Raw genomic sequence first — 21,033 nt, forward strand, 5'->3', positions numbered from 1 at the left:
ATAATGACTCCAAGATGTTTGTGTGTTTTAACCTGTTCCAGTGGGATTGAATTGATGTTGTACGAGCAAGGTGTTACAGATCTAGATCTCGTGATTTTCATACATTTGGATTTAGTTGCTTTAAGTTTCAAAAGCCACTTTTTACACCAGTCTACGATCTGAGACAAGCTTTCACACACAGGTTGATGAACAGATGATGGATGATCTGAGTTAAACAATAGAGTATCATCGGCAAACATTTCACTTGAACACGATAAGTTCTCAGGTATATCGTTGACATACAACAAGAACAACATTGGCCCAACAATACTTCCCTGAGGGACACCAGAGTAAACCATCGACCAGTCTGAGCTTTCACCTTCCAGAACAACACGTTGGAAACGATCTTGCAGGAAATCACCTAGCCACTCGAGAATCTGACCATTGATACCATATCGGCCAAGCTTAGAGATGAGATGTTTGTGTGGGACTGAGTCAAACGCTTTCTCAAAGTCCAAAAAGACGACATCTGATGTTTTGTTTTTATCTAAGGCTGATGCCCAGGAGTGAAATAGGCGAATAAGTTGGGATGTGCAGGAAAAACCAGCTCGAAAGCCATATTGATGAGGGCTTAACAAGTCATGATCTTCTAGATGAGCCATAATATGTCTTGTGACTAGCTTCTCTAGGGTCTTAACTACAAGCGATGTTAGAGAAATTGGACGATAGTTAGAAACATATTCTTTACCACCATTTTTGTAAACTGGGGTGATGTTGGCAGACTTCCAGTCACGAGGTAGTTTTCCTCTATTCAGAGACATATTGAATAACTTTGACAGTGGATCAGAAATTACAGAGGCTGCCTCCCGGAGCAAACGTGCAGACAAACCATCCGGGCCAGTGGCTTTATTCACATCAAGGGTAAGCAAAAGCTCTCCCACATTAGCACTAGAGCACATGAGATCTGGTATAACGAAGCCTGAACCATGTGAATGGGCATCCTCATCGACATCGGTAGCTGGGTCAGGGCGGGTAAACACCGACGCGAAAAATTTGCAAAATAACTCTGCTTTGTCCTTGCCAGTAGAAGCCGTGACTCCACGATCTGACCATTTCATAGTGACAGGTATTGATTTGTTTTTCGTTTTGGATTTTATAAAAGACCAGAAGCGTTTAGGGTTTTTGGAATCAATTAATGAGTGAACATGTTGGTAATAACTCTTATTAAGTTCCGATTTAACTTTATTCCTTAACGATTTATATTTATTCTAATCAACTTCAAGCTGGGTAGATTTGGCTTTCTTCCAAAGGCGTTTTTTTTTGTGGAAAAGCTTGCGTATATCAGAAGTGATCCAGGGCACATTTTGTCTTGATTTTATTTTCTTCGAAGGAACATTGTTTTCAATGGCTTTAAAGAATGCAGACTTCCAATTTAACCAAACCTCTTCCATTGTGTCATTGTCGTTCAATATAGCGTCCCATGGGATATTTGATAGTTCAAGACGAAAGTTATCCCAATTAGCATTTTTGTAGTCAAAGATTTGTTTTGGTCGTTGATATGGACGAGTGACTTTGCATGTCAACTTGAGAGAGACAACATTGTGGTCTGAAGAGCCAATTCCGTTCAAAATTTGGATGTTTTTAAGTGATTCTGGACGATTAGATATCACAAGGTCTAGGATAGCATCTTGACGCGTAGGCTCGTCGATCAATTGAGAGAAACCATAGAAGTTCACAATATTATTGCAGAAATAGTCTGATAAGACATTTGGTTGAGAAGGGCATATCAAGTCCCAATCAATATCCGGAAAATTAAAGTCACCCAAAAGAACAACATTAGTGTGATCGGATACCACTGTAACTTTTTCTAGTGACCTTTTAAGGCCTTCTAGATAGTTCATGTCACTTGAAGGAGGGCGGTAGAATACTCCTAGGAAGTACGATCCAGAATTTTTCAGTGGAATTTCGGCCCATAAGAGTTCGCAAATATCTTCTTCCAAATCAGGACGTCTTGAGCATGATATATTAGATTTAACGGCTAAAAGTACACCGCCACCCCTACTTCCACGGTCATTTCGAAGAACATTATATGAAGATGGAAGGATTTCGTTGTTGGCTATTCCCTCATGAAGCCATGTTTCGGTTATCGCAATTATGTCGGGGTTCATCAGCGCTACATGACTCTGAAGCTCCAGTCTTTTATTGACGATACTTCTTGCGTTAACGGAAGATATTTTAAGAGTATTCTTTCCCAATGGTGGACCAGGGTTTCTTGAGTTACATTGTCTGTGAGGTCCTGGATGAGGATGAATGTCTCCACTTCTAACCACAGAAAGAGCAACCGGGTTGAAGGAAGCCGTACAGTTTGAATAGTACGCCACTCTTGACTTCTGAAACTTCTTGTGAGGTGAGGTGACAAAATGGCCGCCGATCCTTGACATATGCCTTGGCGAAATTAGATTGAAATCGACCGGGTATGAGTTGAAATACTTGAAGAATTTATCCCCGTAATACACTTGAGCATTCTTCGAGAGCTTGAGAGAGTATAAGTTGACAGAGAACAAAGCTAACAGCGAAAAACTTAATAAAATTACTGACAGGCTCGGAACACGTCTTACCGCCATCGCGACGTCTGCTTACCAAAATAATTATAATAAATGTTTTTGCCAAGTGGAAATAGAAGCCAACATCACACTATAAAGTGCTGGTAGAAAAATATTAGGTGAGAATAGTTTCCACCATTTCAACTCTAATCATTTGCTATAAAATGGTGTACAAGATATTTTAAGGCATAATCAAAATAAAACTCCTTTAGTTTAGGTGGTAATTGGGTGGACCAGTAGATATCATCAAATGGGATTCTGTCCACACACATTTCATTTGTATCAGAAAGAAAAACACAGAAGTCACACCATTTCATTCCTGTAATGGCCATTTGTCCCTGTGCTTGCTCATAATAGCCAGAAGAATGTCCTTTTTTCAGGTAAAAGCTCTCTCCTATGTTTTCTAAATAAAAAGTAGTGTCCGCTGAGGCCTGCTCCAAGGTATCTGCCCTCTTTGAAAATGGACACTTCATCTCAAGAAGACCATAGCATGGGTCAGAAAGAGGGTCATAGATCTTCCCATCAGGACTTGCCCCTAGTACTTTGTCACTTTTTGCATGTTACGTGCAAATATTGAGCGCGCTACTTTCTCTTTAGCTTTTCCATGAGCAATTGCTCTGACTTTTGACAGGTCCTTGTTGGCAAACAGGCTTTTTACCATAGCTTCAGATGGCCTGTGAGCACGTTGAAATACCTTGCCAAAGCTGGAAGCTGTAAGGCACTCCTTAGATTCTCCTTGAAGAACAGTTCTCTTTTCAAGGGCTTGGGCTTCAGCAAGGTCAAGGCTGAGATTTGATTGAAAGAAATCTAGAGAAGTGTCAAAATCCAGGTCTGTTGTTGATCTAAGTTCGTTGGTATCAAATAGTTGGACAGCTCGGGGGTTGGGAAAGAAAGGAAGATCAGGAAATGACATGCAGGGAGTTGGAGTGGCCGGTAATGTTGCACTTCTGAATCTATTAAAATGAAACTTTGTGTTTGGCCTACCAAAGTCCTGCAGCTGATAGGCCAAAGGTGATACCCAAAGGAACATTTCCAAAGACAGTATTTACTTTTATTGTGGGCTCTTGGTCGCTCAACAGATAAGAAAATGGTGGGGGCTTGTCCTTGATCCGCATCATTTCTACATTCGACAACACGTGCTGCATGTCTACCTCTCGGAGTTTTGGCCCTCTGGCTTCGTAAAGCTTGCATTTTACGGAGGTAGTGTGGTTCTTCACTCTTGCGAAGCGATCGATAGCAGCGTGCTCTCACGAGACTTTCACCTGCGGCAGAGGTCGAAGTGTATACATGATACACATAGCCTTCTCTGAAAAACTTATAACTCTTCTCGCCGGCATTTTTCTTTCCTCCACTCTCTAAACACTTCGAAATTGTATCAAGAGATACCTTTGGAAAATTTCTCAAAGATTTTGACCATTCAAAATTTCCTTGTGTGAAAAAACAAGAGCAACATCCAACATGATCTTTACAACAGAAGCAAGTTCGCGACGCCATTTTCTGATGCTTTGTGACGTAAACACCCAATTCAAACCACGTGACGTGTTAGCCGATTGTGTCTATTAAAGATGCTTATGGCAATATTAGAAAAGAAAAACTCAAAAAGGAAGTGTAAATCCTCAAATATGAGCACTCTCCTATCCAAGAAAATTTGAAACGAGCACCCTGTCTCCTTCCCTGGCCCAGATTTGAACACTAATATTTGCTTTCAATTCAGCTTGTGAACATGTTTAAAGTAAACTGAAAAGGGTCCCTCTTGAATAAGCACCCTACTGTTTTAACCCGAGATTTTAATAAGTACCTTGGGCACCACTTATTTGAAGATTTACAATGTTATACCATGAAACATTATATTTCATGCCTTTTATAGTTGGATATCTTTCGAGCTACTCTCTTAAAACATGTTTTTAAACTATGATTGTATTGGCCCCAACCAAAGTGACAGGCTGGTACATATTAACTTCATTGATCAAAAGAATCACCATCTACTTCTGTTAGTGTGATGAAATTGACTGCTTACATTTTTTTATGTTTAACATATTATCTTTTATTGTTTGTGATGTCTTAATGCTTTTTGTATTAAATTTTATAGAATGTGTAAATGACACAATTTATTCATACCAGCATACACATTGCAATTACGTATCCTCAAAAGGTACATTACTGATGAGGAATTTACATGCCAGGTATAGAACTTTAAAATTTACATGACTTACTATAATATAAAACTGGGCACATAACTTACAGACAAAATTTTGATTAAAAACTCTATGAACTTTGCCATACAGTCTAATGAGCATTTATAACACAAGCCCTTATTTTTATTTTGGTACAGAAGATCAAGTGATTAGTCAACCACAGGCCCTACAGTTATCATGTTATTTTTAAAATTTGCAAGTACTTAAAAAGCAAATTGATATTAGTATTTTAAGTGTCTGTCGTGTTATTGGCAATGGATTTCGTCAAAGTAGCTGTGGATCCACATGAACTCCTTTGACAGTTTTATGATGAAATTCATGATCAATTACAGGATAGAGGCTTGTAAAATTGAGGTCAATTTGTTAATTCACCCATTCCTTGGAGTAAGTGTCAACCCCCACACATATAGGAACAACGATCTATACACACCCTAGATTCCGTTTTTACTCTTCAAGAGGGTGTCAAGCCCCTTCCTGAACAAAGTGAGGAAAAAGGCTTGGAGCCCTTTTTGGGGAGAAAAGCAGACTCAAGGGTGTGTCACAGACCATTGTTCTTACATGTGTATCACCAAAAAATCAGGTTATAAATTAAGGCAAAATATTCCTCAAGAGAGGGTGGCTCAATGTCAAAGAATGTACCAGTGGTGTTTCCATACATGCATGTCAATGCATTTCATAATAACACACTAACCACATAGTGTCTGCCAACCGCACTTAACTGGATTTTAAGATTTTCCTTGAGATCAAGGAATTTAAATGATGTCATAATGTCACTAAAAATCCACTCCACAGATGTTCACACAGAGCTCCTGGACTTGTGGAATTGTTCCATGTGAGCAGTGAGTGGAGCTTCTCTAAATGGTTGCTGTAGGTGGAGCCGCAGTGGATGTGCTAGGTCGCCATAAATGCACAATGGGCCTTGCCAGTGACAGGAGTGAATGCATTTCTCTCCAAATCATCCAGTACCCAGAGTCCTTAAGCATTGCTGCATCATGTTATTTGCCTTTGTGAGTTTAAAACAGCAAAATGGGTCAATAAATCAATCTATCTCTCTTCTCCACCAATGATAGATTTAACACACATTTTATTTGGATCCCTGTTAAAGGGATACTTAATTAGTGGCTGTTAGAAAATGTTAATCACACTAGTGTAACTCAAGCGTGCATAAGACTCCTAGTATTTGCTGTATGTAATAGCCAGCAAGATTGCAAGCACTATTGGCAGTTTGGCATGCAGTCTTATAGCAGTATGATAGAAATGATGACAATTTTTCACGTACCTATGGGTTCACACAGGTGAGCGATGAGTCCATTTAGCAATGACACTGACTGGAATTTTAAAGCATATACATGCTTGTGGTCAGTGTAAACTTTTTTGGTCTATGCCTGGCCTACAAATAGGCTGCACTGTGCCATCGACAAATCTAAAGAAGTTGGACAGGGCTACCCCTTTGTCAGCTATGGCATCAGTGTACACTGGCAGTTTGTTGCTGCTGAGGATTTGGTAATTCCACTAAGTGATCTTGGCGCGATGATGGTCGAAAGTCCACTTCTCAAAACGTGTCGTGATCTTACTTATCTCTGGCACTGCCTGTCCAAATCTGTGGATCATGTCACCCAAATGATGCGGATACGCAAATCTTTTAGCAACATGCAGTTGGCCTTAGTTCATTGGTGGCAGCACAGACTCGAAGGCAATCCAAGGGCACGAGCAAGTCCAACAAAGTCCATTTTTCTTACTCAAAACTCATGAAAGCACTCTGCTTCATCTAAAGAATCGAGATCAAAGTGATTGTAGTCAGCGTGAGGAAATGATGGATTTTTGGAGAAACTAGCGTCATACAACAACAAAAATTCTTCTTTGGAAATAAAATGATTACTCTATGCTAGAGAAAGCATTTCTCTTGCTTTCTTTAAACTGGACATCGTCAAGATCAAGAACACACACAGGATTGTTTACATTTTCACGGTCGATCGATGACGTCTATAAATTAGCGTAATTGTTTTGCTTAGCGCAATAATGTTACGAACTCCAGTGGCGATAGCGTCGTTCCATGGTTCCCCCTCCTGCAAACGGTCAAACGTCCCTGACACCCTAAATCATCGATGCTTAAGGTCCCTATTATGGCCACTATGCATGCCTTTATCCGGAATGAGCATGATGATCTTGTGGACCCCCTGTGATTCAGTAATTTATAGACCATCGACATTAAATCAGGTAATCTGTCATGCAGTGTTGTCAGAAGAAGCCAGTGACCACCAGTAACTTAATATTTACATTTCAATGCTGGATACTTTTCATAAGATCCTATACAAAAGCAACATTGAGCCACTGAAATAGCCGAACTATGGGTCTGCTTTTTTTGTTGAATAACTGCCTGCTTAAGAACATTCTGACAGCAAACAAGGCAATGCAAAGCCAGTTAACTATAATCATCATCATCATCATCATCATCATCTTTATTTTGCACTATTTATATCATTAACTAACAAGTGAGATAAAATAAAAGGAGAAAACAGAGAGAACAGAGATTCACATATTGTATGAAAAGGAGAATTGCGTAGTAACCATAGTAGCAAATGCTTTGAAGATGGTGACTACCACATGATTTCACGAAGTGTCACCTTGTTTTCACTGGAATCGGGTGTGGCCATCTCCTGGGTAGGTTAAGAAGGGTTTAGGTTAGTATTTGGACTTTTTGAAGTTGAACATCGGAGGTAATAACAAAGCTACTAAGAAGGGGTGGCAACAAACCTCTTCTGTTGACCAATCAGGGTGTTGGTCACTGTCGTGTTCTACATCACCCTCTATGTTTGCCGCTTTCCTTAGCTGCCTCACCCGTTTACTCTCATTCCTCTGCACCTTCCTGCACATTGTTACACTGCTGCAGACGCCTGTTGAGATCTTTTTGGAATGCTGGGCTACTTTTTTGGCCCCAAGGTGATTGGGGACCGGATAGCGTTTTTCAGCGATGGACTGGTATAGCAACTCGGCATGCCCCAGCATCCTCGAGGTGACGCAGTGCACATGTGTCAACTGGCAATATTTTGTTTGCGCCAAAATTTAAAATGTTACATGCTCACAAAACAGATAAGGATGGGTCTAAAATACACGTCACACTCCACAGGTGACAGTACGGGTCAACTCTTATTCCTGTTAGGGTTAGCCCATCAGATTTAGGCTTAGTATCAGGTTTGGTTTAGGCAGTTGACTCTGACCTGTGGAATGTGACCTGTACTTTAGGTGCGTCACACAGATAAAGATAACTTATCACTCCCTAAAAGAATGGAAAGTTGAACTTCTTGTGATCACTGATAACTTCCTTGAGAATAGCACTGGAGATAATACTACAATTCCTTTTTCCTTCTCTGCCTGTAACATTTTGGAGACAGCAAAGAAGCTTTAGGTGTAAAATCCTTGTAACTTCTCAAGCTTTTTTCACTCAGATGTAGCGACACTTTGACCTCCATGTTATCCATAATGGGAACCTGCATGTTTTCAATTTCCATCAATAGGGCGAGGGTTTCAGCTGGTTTTTCCTCAAGAGCCTTTTTATAAGACATCACTTTGGCGTCAAAGTTTTTGCCCAAGCTACATTGAAGAGCCATGATCCTATCTGGGGACAAAAATTCCAAGTCGGTTGAGTCGGATCAGGTCTTGATGAGAGACTCCACTATGAAATAGAACACTTGAAACTCTGTAAGCTGAGGCAGACATGCATTTATTTCGTACCCGAGCGGTCACAGAAGTGGCAAGGGCAACAGAGTTCTTCACGAAATCCTGAAGCTCACAACCATTCTTCAGAACAACTCCACATGCTTCACCCATGCAGGAACTCCAAAAGGGACAACTTGAAATCATCTCATCTGAAACTAAGTTGCTAGAGAAAGCAATAAGTTCCTCTGTTGAACAACCTTTCAATACTGATTTGGAGGAACAGTACTGTCTGAATTCACCGTTTTAAGACAAGCCAGAGGGCTCTCAGTATCTCCAGTTTCAATTTGTCATGCTTAACAACTGCGTTAGCTACCGCTTGCCAATTCGCCAAAGCAACATTTTTCAAGAGGAGGATATCTTCTTTCGCTTCGGGTACTCCAAAATCTGTTCTTCCACTAGGCCACAAGGTAAGCACTTTCACACGGGTCAACTGCAGTTCAGGGTCGATGATATCATCAATATTTAAAAGAGAATTCTGGCAGATCGCTTCGGCGGGCTGCTGACAAAGCACAACATTTTCCTGGAATTGCATTTCCAGAGATTTTTCAGCACCAACTCTGGGTCTGTGAACTTCAACTTTGGAACTTCGCCCTTGGTATTTAGAAGAGACTTTCTGCATTTTTTTTGCTCCGGGACTTCTCTGGAGTAGATACAGAACACGGTAGCACTCTCTTTGACCTGGGATGAGCCTCTGTTGACTTGACCTCCAGTTCACTACAGGCATTTACGGCGACAATCTTCGGATTGACCACATTTATGGTGCAAGAAATAAATGTCATTCTTTCACATGTCCTTCTGAGCTTTGTTGCACAAGGTTTGCAAAGTCTGTCAGAGAGTTTCTTATGAGTTCAATTCCACCTTGTTCGAGTACTTGAGATAAATCTCACCTTGGATTCCCTTCTTATTTGAGGGTTTAAACAAATTTTCAGTTGAGACTGATTTCCAAGAATCACCATATTGAAGTTTTAAAGACAGCTTGCAGCATCTGCAGTAATCATTCGGGCTTTCATGTCTCGGCTTTTTAGCTAAACAAAATTTTTTTGGTGTTTCTCCGTAAAACATGGTGCTTGTAAGCTGGGAGCCTGTTTCTTTGTTTGTTTTCTGTTTTGGATTTTGACTTCCGGCGCGCGCTGATTGGTTGACATTTGACCGTTAACAATATAAGTTCTCCACGGGGTTCTTCTGGGAGGTAGACGAGATTTAGCAAGATGCGTGCAGGCTCCCCTTCCCTTTTCCATGCTTCATGCCCTCCAAGCCGGGAGCCTGTTCGCAGGCTAGGGTTAGGGAGTCCTAATTAACATCTCGGGGGAATCAGGCTACAAATATTCCTAATATGCCCAAATTTGGTATGTGCATAGTATAGGGCATTCTCCATCGAGCATTAATAGTTCCACTCGATTCCCTTTAATTTGATAAATCCAGACCTAAGCCGAAAGATCTAGTATAGGTATCAAACCCACAGAAGACTTTACTCATAACTCAACCTTCAAACTAGAGCTAGATCGCAAAACTGCTAAAAACCTTTATTTTTGGGAGTTGAGAGCTGAAAGTTTCAGAGCATGTTTATGGCATACTTTCTATCAAGTGCACCGAGTTTCACGTCATTTCAATGAATATTTTGGATTTTTAGGCCCTTTTTCGTCAACTTTCCATATTTTGACCAAAGTGAGGATAAAGGCTTAAAGCCTTTTCCCCTTTTTTCAGCACTATTTCAAATGTAGACAAACTATACATCATTGGAAAGGTTGTAACAACTAGAACTTCACGTATTCAAAAGTAATGAAATCATTATTGCGCAAGCGCTGGCGAATGTAAAAGCTCGAAAAAAGGGGTGTTTTGACTCTCTTTTTGCTGAACTAAAAAACCTTAAAAATCGAACGAAATTGACACGACATGATATACACATGATTGTCCATTACCATAAGATTAGTTTCTTGTAATTGGCGTAGAAAATGGTCTATTGGTGACTTTCACCCACGTGACACCACACTTGACAACGGTTGCTAACCGCCATCTTTGTGCCCCTTCAAAGGTAAACAATGATAGTAGATGGAGAAGAAGTGTGAGATATGGTGCATTGTATAGTCGTTGGTTGCGGTTCTAAAAGCGGAAAACATCAAAGAAAATTTCATTGTATACCGAAGATTGTTTCAAATCAAGGAGAAGAAAACGAAGAGCTAACCAGAGAGCGAAGAACTCGTTGGATTTCTGCAGTTAGTCGAGGCGATACTAAGGAAAAGAGAGTGCTCGAGAGCGAACGCGTTTGCAGTCTACACTTTGTTTCAGGCAAAGCCGCTGCTATTTGGGACAAATACAATGTTGACTGGGTGCCAACTGTAAACCTAGGCAAGCCGAAAGATTTACAGAGAAGCAAGGAGAAAGATCTACAAAGAGAAGCAGTGGAATGTAGGGCCGAACAAGCAAAAGATCGAAGGAAACGTTCTTTGGAGCGCCAAGAAATGGAAGCGGCTAAGAAAAGAAAGGAGCTAGATAAAAGCGGATCAATTGTTCAGAAAATTGATTTTTGTATTGACGATTCATCTACTGGTAAGTTACTTTGCTCTGAGCCTTCTTGCAGTAAAGATTTTTATGATGGCGAATGTGAGATGGTCGGGGAGACAACCTTACATATGGTCGAAAACTCAACGTCCACAGAGGACTTTGAAATAGTTTGCGAAGGCTCATCAAATACCGACACACAGATTAATGAATTCAACTACATGTTTACAAGCTCTGTTTATCGAGCTCCAGACGAAGGATTTTTTGATTCTTCGGATAAAATCCGTTTTTATACTGGATTACCCTCCTATGAAGTACTTATGGTAGTGTTTGAACATGTAGCTCCCCACGTTGCACAAAAACATGGCTCTACAATCTTAAGTAGCTTCCAAGAATTTGTTATGGTTTTAATGAAGCTTCGTTTGGATATGCCATTCCAAGATTTAGCATACTGCTTTGTTGTGTCCCTTTCAAGTGTTTCAAGGATATTTACTTCGTGGATAGTTGCCATGGACTCCAGACTTTCTTGTTTTATTTATTGGCTTAATAGAGACCAGTTATGGAAAACCATGCCAACGTGTTTTCAGTACACATTCGGACAAAAAGTGACTGTGATAATAGACTGCTTTGAAGTTTTTATTGAAAAGCCATCGAATCTACTGGCTCGAGCTCAAACATTCAGCTCATACAAGCACCACAATACCATCAAGGTACTCATAGGTATAACACCCCAAGGAACAATATCATTTGTTTCTCAAGCTTGGGGTGGACGAACATCAGATAAGTTCATTGCAGAGAACTGTGGTATTTTAGACAAGCTAGTTCCTGGAGACACAGTAATAGCAGATAGAGGTTTCACGATTTCTGAAAGCGTGGGATTAAAAAGTGGGAAGCTTGTCATTCCTACTTTTACAAAAGGAAAGGCCCAACTAGATCCAGTTGATGTAGAAAGATCAAGAGGAATAGCTAGTGTCAGGATTCACGTTGAGAGAGTGATAGGGTTGCTGCGACGAAAGTATACCATATTGGAAGGTACACTACCTACAAAATTTTTAAGTAGCACACAGAGCCAGGAACCTCTAATTGACTGTATATTAAGAGTTTGTTCAGCCCTTGTCAATTGTTGCCCATGTATTGTACCATTAGATTGACTTGACAATGAAAGCAATGATTGGAGGACAAGATACTCATATATTCATTTTTTTAATACAAATCCTTGTATGCTAATGTTATGATTAAATTACTGTCAAATAAAAATAAATGTGTGTGTTTTAATGAATTGACTGAACAAATGTCTTAAACATGTATTTGTAATATATAAGATTTACTAATTGTTCCGAAACTAAAGGGGGAAGTGACAATAAGTACATTTATTGCAAAGAAGCTACGGCATATTTATGTTTTCACCTAATTAGTACAAGTACTGTACCTAGATATACATGTAGACATTACTATCAAAACTCTATATTGACTGAACATGTGTTTAACAATAATTTGTACACTTGTGTCAAATGCAACGTAGAATTACAATATGTGACAATTGTTTTCCTACTATTCTGTATGGCAACCAAACATCAGAAAAAAATCACAAGACATTCTTGCCTTTGCAGTAAATGGCACAATGTTATAAATTAGCTATTGTTATTAGCTCTGTTACTAAATAAATGGAAACATGCTTATCCTGCCACTTTTGAAACAAGCTAACAAATGGGAGCGCATTCTTGGAACATCAAAAGTAACATGGCTGGGGTTTGTAGCAAAAGCTAGACATGTTGCAAAGGCAACAGAAAACACACCACAATCACTGCCATTATTTTGTTGCTGCACAGGTAAAGAATTAAGACTGATCAAATTCCCACCTAGTAGGTCATTTGTCTGTTCCTCAATCTCTTGGCAAATGGCATGATGAAATAAGCTATCATAGAGGTTAACTATGCCAGGGGTACATCCTATTGAGCTTACACAAACCCAGTGATCACTTCCAGTGTGTAAGATTTGAATAAATTCACCAGACTCTACATCGAGGTTTCTAACTCTACCCAAAATTGGGCGCTGAAAACCCCCAATTGATTGATTTTCTTGTTTTATGAGGACATGAGCATGCTGAATAATGTCCCCAGTAAGCCATCCAGTAGGATCTTTGATAATGTTATAGTCTGAGCTGTCTAACCTCTTAAGAGCACTGAATTTGTTGATAGAGCCAGTTGACACTTTCGTAATCTCAATATCACTGTCATCATCATCATTATCGTCTGATAAGTTTGAAGGAACAGGTGACTCAGGTAATGAAGAAGCAGAAGTGGTAGTAGTGGTTTTCTTTCCACTGCAATCAGGACACAACCAGGTTGTTTTGGAATTGTTAGGCAGTCTTTTCAATCCCAAGCACCACAAATGAAAAAAATGCCCATTTTTACAGGTAGTCTTGTGGCACTCAACCAGCCTATCTATAGTGGATGCCTTGCCATTACAAACACAAATAGTATTAAATTTCATTGCAGCTTGATGGATTGTAGATTGCACTTTTTGGTTTGAGGCTTTCTTTCCTTTCTGATACTGTGAAAGCTTACAGCAATGAGGACAGTACCATTTCTTAGGTATCGACACATTATCTAAAGCCAAACATGTTTTATGGAATTTTCCATAAGGACAATCAACATTACTGCAGGGTATTACTCCATCAGTATGGCTCCCTCGACAAAAGCAAATCGCATTCTCATCAGGCACTCTGTCAGGCTGATCACACCTTCTAGTGTACCACCTTCCAAGCATCTCTGGAAGGATACAAATTCTCCGGAAAACTTCAAGCTTTGACAACACATTCTTTGAGTGTTCTGTGTCAGGGTTTATTCGGTCACAAACAATTTGAGAATTTCCTTGTGAATCTCTTGAAAAGACAACAAAGTCACAAAATTTTCTCTCAGGTAAGGTAAATAACTGCTGCTGTACTTGATAGTAATAATTATGGGTTCTTCTAAGCTTCAATTTTCCATTCACATCCTCAAGACAGGATGTTGATTTGTGACTATACTCCTCAAAGTTGCCATCCTTGATTGAAATAGGGCATTTCACTTCCCCACAACCCAACCCACAGCAATCACAAGAGACTAAAAAATCTGGTGTTGCATGAATGTAAGGATACTCCTTGTTTATAAACAGTCCACATCTCTTGAGTTCAAAGTTTATATGTTGCTGTTTCATGACCTGTTCATAAGCTCTAATGGCAGATTCCTCATACTTACAACCATATTTAACTGCTTTGATGTTAAGTTTGAACAAGTGAGGATAGCATACTGATTGTATGAGTGATTGTGAAGGCTGCGCAATATTAGTATGGTAGGCAGCACCACAGACAGAGGCTCCAATTCTACCAGCACGATGTCTGAAGAACCCTGAACCCTTTGCTTGGGTCTTGGTATCTTGTTCAACAATTTCAATTTCTTCCTCACAAATGTTAATTTCGACCTCTAAACACTTGTTCAACAGCTCTGTATACTTAAGATCTAAATTACGTGGCTCGTAAAGATCAGTTACAACTGGTACATTGCGGCTCTTTGATACAAATTGATCAGCATATGGTTCAATTAAAGTTAATACTGCAGCTTTTGTTTCGCACTTATTGAGCCTTTCATAAAAATTTAAAACCTCTTGTGCTGAAACAATTGTGCTCGAAGTGATCTTTGGTTTAACAGTCTTGTTTTGATCGAAGCGTGTATCTTTGCCATCAAAAGAATCGATCTTACTGTCTAGTTCTTCTTTCAGCTTTTTAGCTGAAGTAAAATTGATTTCCTTTGCTCTAGCATAGGCCACTTTGTCGACGTACGTTGGAAGGAGCCACGTGCACTTAACTTGCGTACAAGCTAGCTTCCCATTAATTCGCGTCCAGCATTCTAGGTAAATAAGGACACTGGCGATGTGAGAGCACGATTCAGCCAAACCTGCCTTACATCCTAAACAATGCGCAGAAAAAACTCTTCCATTTGTCCCATGTATAATCCAAATAGTTACAAGAGAGTCATTCATTCGTTGTGAATGGCGAACCTTTGCAACAACAACATGCTTTTCCAAAACCAGGTAACCTTTGACTGAAGCAACAAACCCGGATACCACTTGATTGTAAGCTTCTAGACTCTTGTAATTTTTAAACTGTTCGGTCGTGTAATAACTTGTCTCTAAAACCAAGAAACTAAACAAGTCTGACTGTTCAACCGGAGGTAAATTCTCTGCATCGAGCTCTTCTTCGGGGATCGTGACCGGATCAATGCCTATTTTCGCTATCTTTTCGATATGTCGTTGCTTTACATCATCCTTAAGAGACACAGCATACTTGGATAGAACTGGTACCGACATTTAAGATCATTTAGAAGCTATTTTTAACACACGAATAAAGAATTACTATAGAACTGGACTTGCTTAGCATATATTTCACACCTCAGAGGGGCACAATAATGGCGGTCACAAATTTGCATGATTTTCGTGACGTCACATGCAAGTCACCAATTGGAGAATTTTTACGAATTTTCTGGTAACACGGGTCTCATATGTACGCCTTGCGGACCTATTAATTTTATCTTAACAAATTCATAAAAAAATCACTTTTTATCGGTTTTTTATTAAACTTACACCGATGTAATCACAATCTCCTATACTTTTCACTAAATTTAAAAAAATTATTGATTTTTCCAACCTCTTTCGTCTACTTTTACACGCCATAAATCTGATGCGTTTTGAGTAATTAACTTGATACTTACAGATACACTACAACGGTTCCAGTACTAAACGCCTGCTAAGTTTGAATACTGGAAAAATGAGGGTTATTGAGTTAAAGTAGATTGAGTGAGTTCCTGTCCTTCTCACAATTATGATATTTTGCCTAACTCATAGACCTTTGAAAACTTCTAAAAACTTAAAGAATTATTGCTCTGACCTAATTTTACCAGCCTTAAACAGAACATAGAATGATGTCTTGTTCCCTGTGAAATTATACGAAAAATAGTAAAATTACATTTACGCTTAGATTCACAGGAGGCAACCCTAATTGACAGATGTCAATCAAAATCACTTTCATTTTGCAGACCCTAACCCTAACAGGAATAGGAGTTGACCTGTACTGTCACCTGTGGAGTGTGACGTGTATTTTCACTTTTTAGGACTATGACAAGAGAGGCAAAGGACTGTTCTGTCATGCCTCTAAGTTTTGAGTTGTTTGAATGAAAAACCACTTGTCCACACTTTGTCAAAGTTGAAGCTATCTCTCACTTTTTGCCCGGTGTGAAGTGTAAATGCGCGTTGCGGACCTACATTACGTCACTCCAGCCAAACTTCAAAGCTCTAAGTATACACTTTTTCTGCTCCTGTTTTTTTACTTTTTTGAACCCTTTAAAGACTGCGCATAGGCCATTCACTTATTGGAAGATGTTTCTAAGGTGCTCAGACACCTTCCTGAAACATTTTCCTTACATAGGAAACGGACCCTTCTGTGCAGGCTTTGCTTAAACTTTAAGGGTGCAATGACATCTATGATGTTATTAGAGGCCCTCTTAATAGTACCGAGGACCTCTTTTTAGTGTTCAATGATGTTTCTGCATGTAGTAAGGAACCAATTGGTGTTGGCTTTCTAACCCCAGGTTCCATCGTTACTTAGTAATGACGTCATTTGAACAAAACTTCACACGGCTAAAACCTTGCATTTTTTAATTTTCTTGCGTATTGTAATTCTGCTTTTGAGAGGTCTTGGCCAAGTCTACGTGCAAGCTAAATTTCCTTGCAATCGACTAAATTCTTCCAAAGTTATAAGTGTTTGAAATTTTGTTCCAAATGGCGGCCAGAAGAGTAGAACCCATGATTCCCCTGCCATTTTCCACCAAAGCGAGGGCAACTTTAATGGCTTACATCTCCTCGGGGATTTGACTTTTCACTCTCAACCTCGAGGGATTGTTAGGGGGGGCAAAGCCTATGTGTGAAGACCTCTCTTTCACCGCACTACAATAACTGTAAGTACTCACTTAGCCGTTGAAGTTACTCGCTTTGGTGACATTTTTAATGTTGGAGGACCCTTGTTATTAGAACTTGAGGACCTCCTATTCATGTTTGATGATGATTCATGCTTGTGTTATGCTTTGATGTTGTCGAAGGACCCTTGTTACTAGAACTTGAGGCCCTCCTATTCATATTCGATGATGATTGATGCTAGTTTTACACTTTGATGTTGACGGAGGACACCTGTTACTAGAACTTGAGGACCTCCTATTCATGTTTGATGATAATTGTGCTAGTTTTATGCATTGATGTTGTTGAAGGACCCTTGTTACTAGAACTTGAGGACCTCCTATTCATGTTTGATGATAGTTGTGCTAGTTTTATGCGTTGATGTTGTTGGAGGACCCTTGTTACTTGAACTTGAGGAACTGCTATTCATGTTTGATGATGATTGATGCTAGTTTTATGTGTTGATGTTGTCGGAGGACCCTTGTTATTAGAACTTGAGGACCTCCTATTCATGTTTGATGATGATTCATGCTTGTTTTATCCTTTGATGCTGTCGGAGGACCCTTGTTATTAGAACTTGAGGACCTCCTATTCATGTTCGATGATGATTCATGCTTGTTTTATGCTTTGATGTTGTCGGAGGGGCCTTGTTACTAGAACTTGAGGACCTCCTATTCATGTTCGATGATGATTGATGCTAGTTTTATGCTTTGATGTTGTCGGAGGACCCTTGCTATTAGAGCTTGAGGACCTCCTTTTCATGTTTGAATGATGATTGGTGCTTGTATTATGCTGTGAGGTTGTCGGAGGACCCTTGTTATTAGAACTTGAGGACCTCCTATCCATGTTTGAATAATAATTGATGCCTTTCTCATGCTGTGATGTTGTCAATAGACACCTTAATCTTCTTTTTCTTCTTTACTTATGTTCTTGCTCCTGCCAGGTGTGTCTTCCAACAAATATGGCGGAGTGCCCTAAGAAACTATCCGAAGAGCTGGAGGATGTCATTCACCTTTTGAGGCAGGCCTCACTTGAAGACGAAGAGGTGCAGGAGATCGTCAATATATCCCAGCGTGTGCCGTTCGAGCCCCCAGAGACTTTTACGCCCATGGACCATGGTAAGGCCTTAGCCACAGACTTGTTAGAAGTCAAATTGTACAAAAATTAAAACACTTTGATTACAACATGCAAATATCTTTTTCTTGCAAAACAATGAAACAAAAATATGAATTGACAAACTCGCTTGTTCTAATGTTAACTTTATGTTGTACAAGATTGCCTCCATACATTGAAAGAAACCTACGGAATCAAGTGGCATTATGCTCCCAAAATTACTTTGTCAGGTCAACAAGTTATGCAAATACTGTAAAATGCAGTGAAAGCACCAGTCCCTATAGAAATTTCTGTACTGTTTTTTGTTTTTTTTAAAGGCCTACTTGGAAACTATTGAAGCCTTTTAAAACAAACCACATGAAGGCATAAAATATTAAACTTGATATGAGGGGTTGTAACTTCAAGCTACTGCAAATTGTAGGGAGAATAGTATCAGAATTTTTTGGTGCAATTGGTTTTAACTATTTCTTTTACAATTTATTGTTATCAGGATAGTAGGTGACAATATTTATTACGAACTGGACACACCAGTATGCCATACACGACAGTGTAATTGATCCTCTGCTAGACAACATCAAGCCCCACTGCACCAACCCTGTTAGCACCCATAGGTCTAACCCCCAGTGTAAGTAGTTATAGTAAAATTATTTTAGATGAAAGGAACCTGCAACTTTGTATAATATAGATATCAGGAAGGGGATGACAAATTCAACTTCTCATGAAAAGTTCTTGTGCCTATTTTCTGTTCTCTTCCCTCCCCTGGCCATGTACAAGTCTTTCTCTCTCGCTTGGTACTAAATGAGACAGTTTGTTATTTTTAAACCTTAAAGGCATGAGAACAAGTTCCATCCACACTTTGTTCCCACTGATGACACAACAAACGAAACCGAGAAACCTAAAGATAGTGATCAACTATACAATTACCACTGTGCAAAACTGAAGTTCAGCCTGCTCCTGTTTGATTTCAGCGATGCTGTACAAGAAGAAGATGGCAAACGGCTTCATGACATTTACAAGTTAGCTCTGTTGCTATACAAGTCTGGGGGACACTTTAAGTATGCATATGTTGTTCTCCTTTACTTGGTAAAAATTTCTGCTTTCTACTCCAAATTTGAAGCCTTCCAGCTCTTCTTGAATAGATTCTACAACAAGTATGGGCTGCTTGGTGGGAACATATCTTTGGATCTTAAGAAAGAGCAGTTGCACAAAGTTCTGAAAACAATGTGGAGGGGCCTTGGGCCAAAGCTAAATCAAAGCAGCACATCGCGTGTGGCTGAAGCGCTTGAAAATCTTGAGCGGCTCCTAAACTCAATCGATATAGATTGCAGTCTACAGCGATGCAGAGGATACTGGTCAATTGGAGATAACTCAGGTGCAGTAATGCAAGTGATGGCAGATTTTATTGAAATCAAAGCCTTCCAGCACACTCCAAGCAGGGATGGACACCAGTCATTTCCCAAGTTCCCAAGCAGCATTGTAAATTTAGACTACAGGAATTTCCATGCCTGGATGACGGACAAAAAGAACGTATGGAAGACCATATATGAGAGGGAAATGTAAAGTAACTCAGTGATGTAAATAGATATTACTGCCATTGATCCATATTAATATCAAACCCTTGATAAGCCTGGTTCACAACTGTAGCATGACCAAAATCCTAGGGATACATGTACAATAATATCCAACGGGACGCAAAGATCATAATTCTTGTTTGAAATTTTCATAAGTGTTAAGTTAAAATTGACTATAACTATGATGAAAACACCATACCATTTTGTGAATTTTGAATTGACTGTTGACACTATTTTATTCTAACATGTTTAAGTTCAAATAAACTCATGTTCATTTTCCACTGGACTTTTGTAATCAACTTCATCAAAAGTAACATCCACTGGTGGGCTTGCAGGAGAGTTAATGTGTCTTTCTTTGCTGAAAAGTTGTACCATAATGTCAAGATTTGGTATATCCTCAAATATTTCATGAAACACTTCCAATATTTTTATAGCATGGTTAACAGAAAACAAGGAAATATGCACCATAACATCCAAAACTGCAAATGTGGAGTGAGCTTTTTCAACAAGAGAATTCACAATGTCATCACCATAGCCACCAGAGATGTTTTCACTTAGTAGGTTTAATGTTTGTTTTTATCAGCTGGACCATTTCTGTAAGTGCCTTTTTTAAGTCACTTTTGTCAGAGGAAGAAACTGGCCTGCTCATTGTTGGTTGTTGTACATAGCTGATTTGCTCCATCTCGAAAGCAGGCAGAGGAACTGTGCAGGTTCCACCTGAACATTTACATGCATCGGCACATTGTTTACAACAATCATTTGAAGGCTCAAGGGGAGAAATTTTTTTGTCAAAAGGTTTGTATGCCTCAACTCTATAACAGCCATTTGATTTGAGAAATGCTTTGACAGTATCTTCACAGAAGCTTATTTGTTGACCATAGTAAATGGTCAACACATGAGTGAGTTTATTGTCCCTTCCACCGTGTCCAGATTCCTGGTGATAGTCCAGTATGTTTCTTGCAGGTCCCCAATGTATGATGTACATCAGGGAACTTAACACCCATGCTTAGAGCTGAAGTTGCAATTGCAATTCTCTTCTTTCTAACTCCTTTAAATGATTCCACAGCCCATGCTTTATATTTTTAGAGAGTTAAAGAGTGATAAATTCCAATGATACAATTATCTGATATCTGAGCGTCAGAGGGGCTATATGCTTTGTTCCCTAGCTCCAATAAGAGATAGTTCAAAACCCCTGCAATGTTAGTAAGCGTGCCATTGCAAAATATAATGCATTTTGGGGTAGCAGGTCCTTTCTCTTTGACTATGTTGACAAGCCAGGCCAACTGCTTGAACATATTCTCTTTTTTGCATTTGTTGACAGAGATCCTGAGGTTTTCCCGGTTTGGACTTACATAAAATTGTCGAGGCATT

At 39.5% G+C, this 21,033-nt stretch overlaps 2 protein-coding genes and 2 pseudogenes across 2 annotated transcripts; 1 reads left to right on the forward strand and 3 right to left on the reverse strand.

Annotated features, from left to right (window-relative positions):
- Positions 1–5,342: 5,342 nt before the first annotated feature.
- On the reverse strand, positions 5,343–7,275 carry LOC148723396 (uncharacterized; annotated as a pseudogene).
- A 2,960-nt stretch (positions 7,276–10,235) lies between these two features.
- Positions 10,236–12,677, forward strand: LOC148723397 (uncharacterized). The gene has a single exon (XM_088734067.1). The coding sequence runs from the start codon at positions 10,564–10,566 to the stop codon at positions 12,142–12,144; it is 1,581 nt and encodes a 526-aa protein (XP_088590193.1). The 5' UTR covers positions 10,236–10,563; the 3' UTR covers positions 12,145–12,677.
- Positions 12,650–15,541, reverse strand: LOC148723398 (uncharacterized). The gene has a single exon (XM_088734066.1). It carries the CDS (start codon positions 15,338–15,340, stop codon positions 12,650–12,652), a length of 2,691 nt encoding a protein of 896 aa, XP_088590192.1. The 5' UTR covers positions 15,341–15,541.
- Positions 15,542–19,825: 4,284 nt separating this feature from the next.
- LOC148723399 (uncharacterized) lies at positions 19,826–21,033 on the reverse strand (annotated as a pseudogene).

Source organism: Stylophora pistillata, chromosome 9 (assembly GCF_964205215.1).
Source record: "Stylophora pistillata chromosome 9, jaStyPist1.2, whole genome shotgun sequence".
Classification (NCBI taxonomy): Eukaryota; Metazoa; Cnidaria; class Anthozoa; order Scleractinia; family Pocilloporidae; genus Stylophora; species Stylophora pistillata.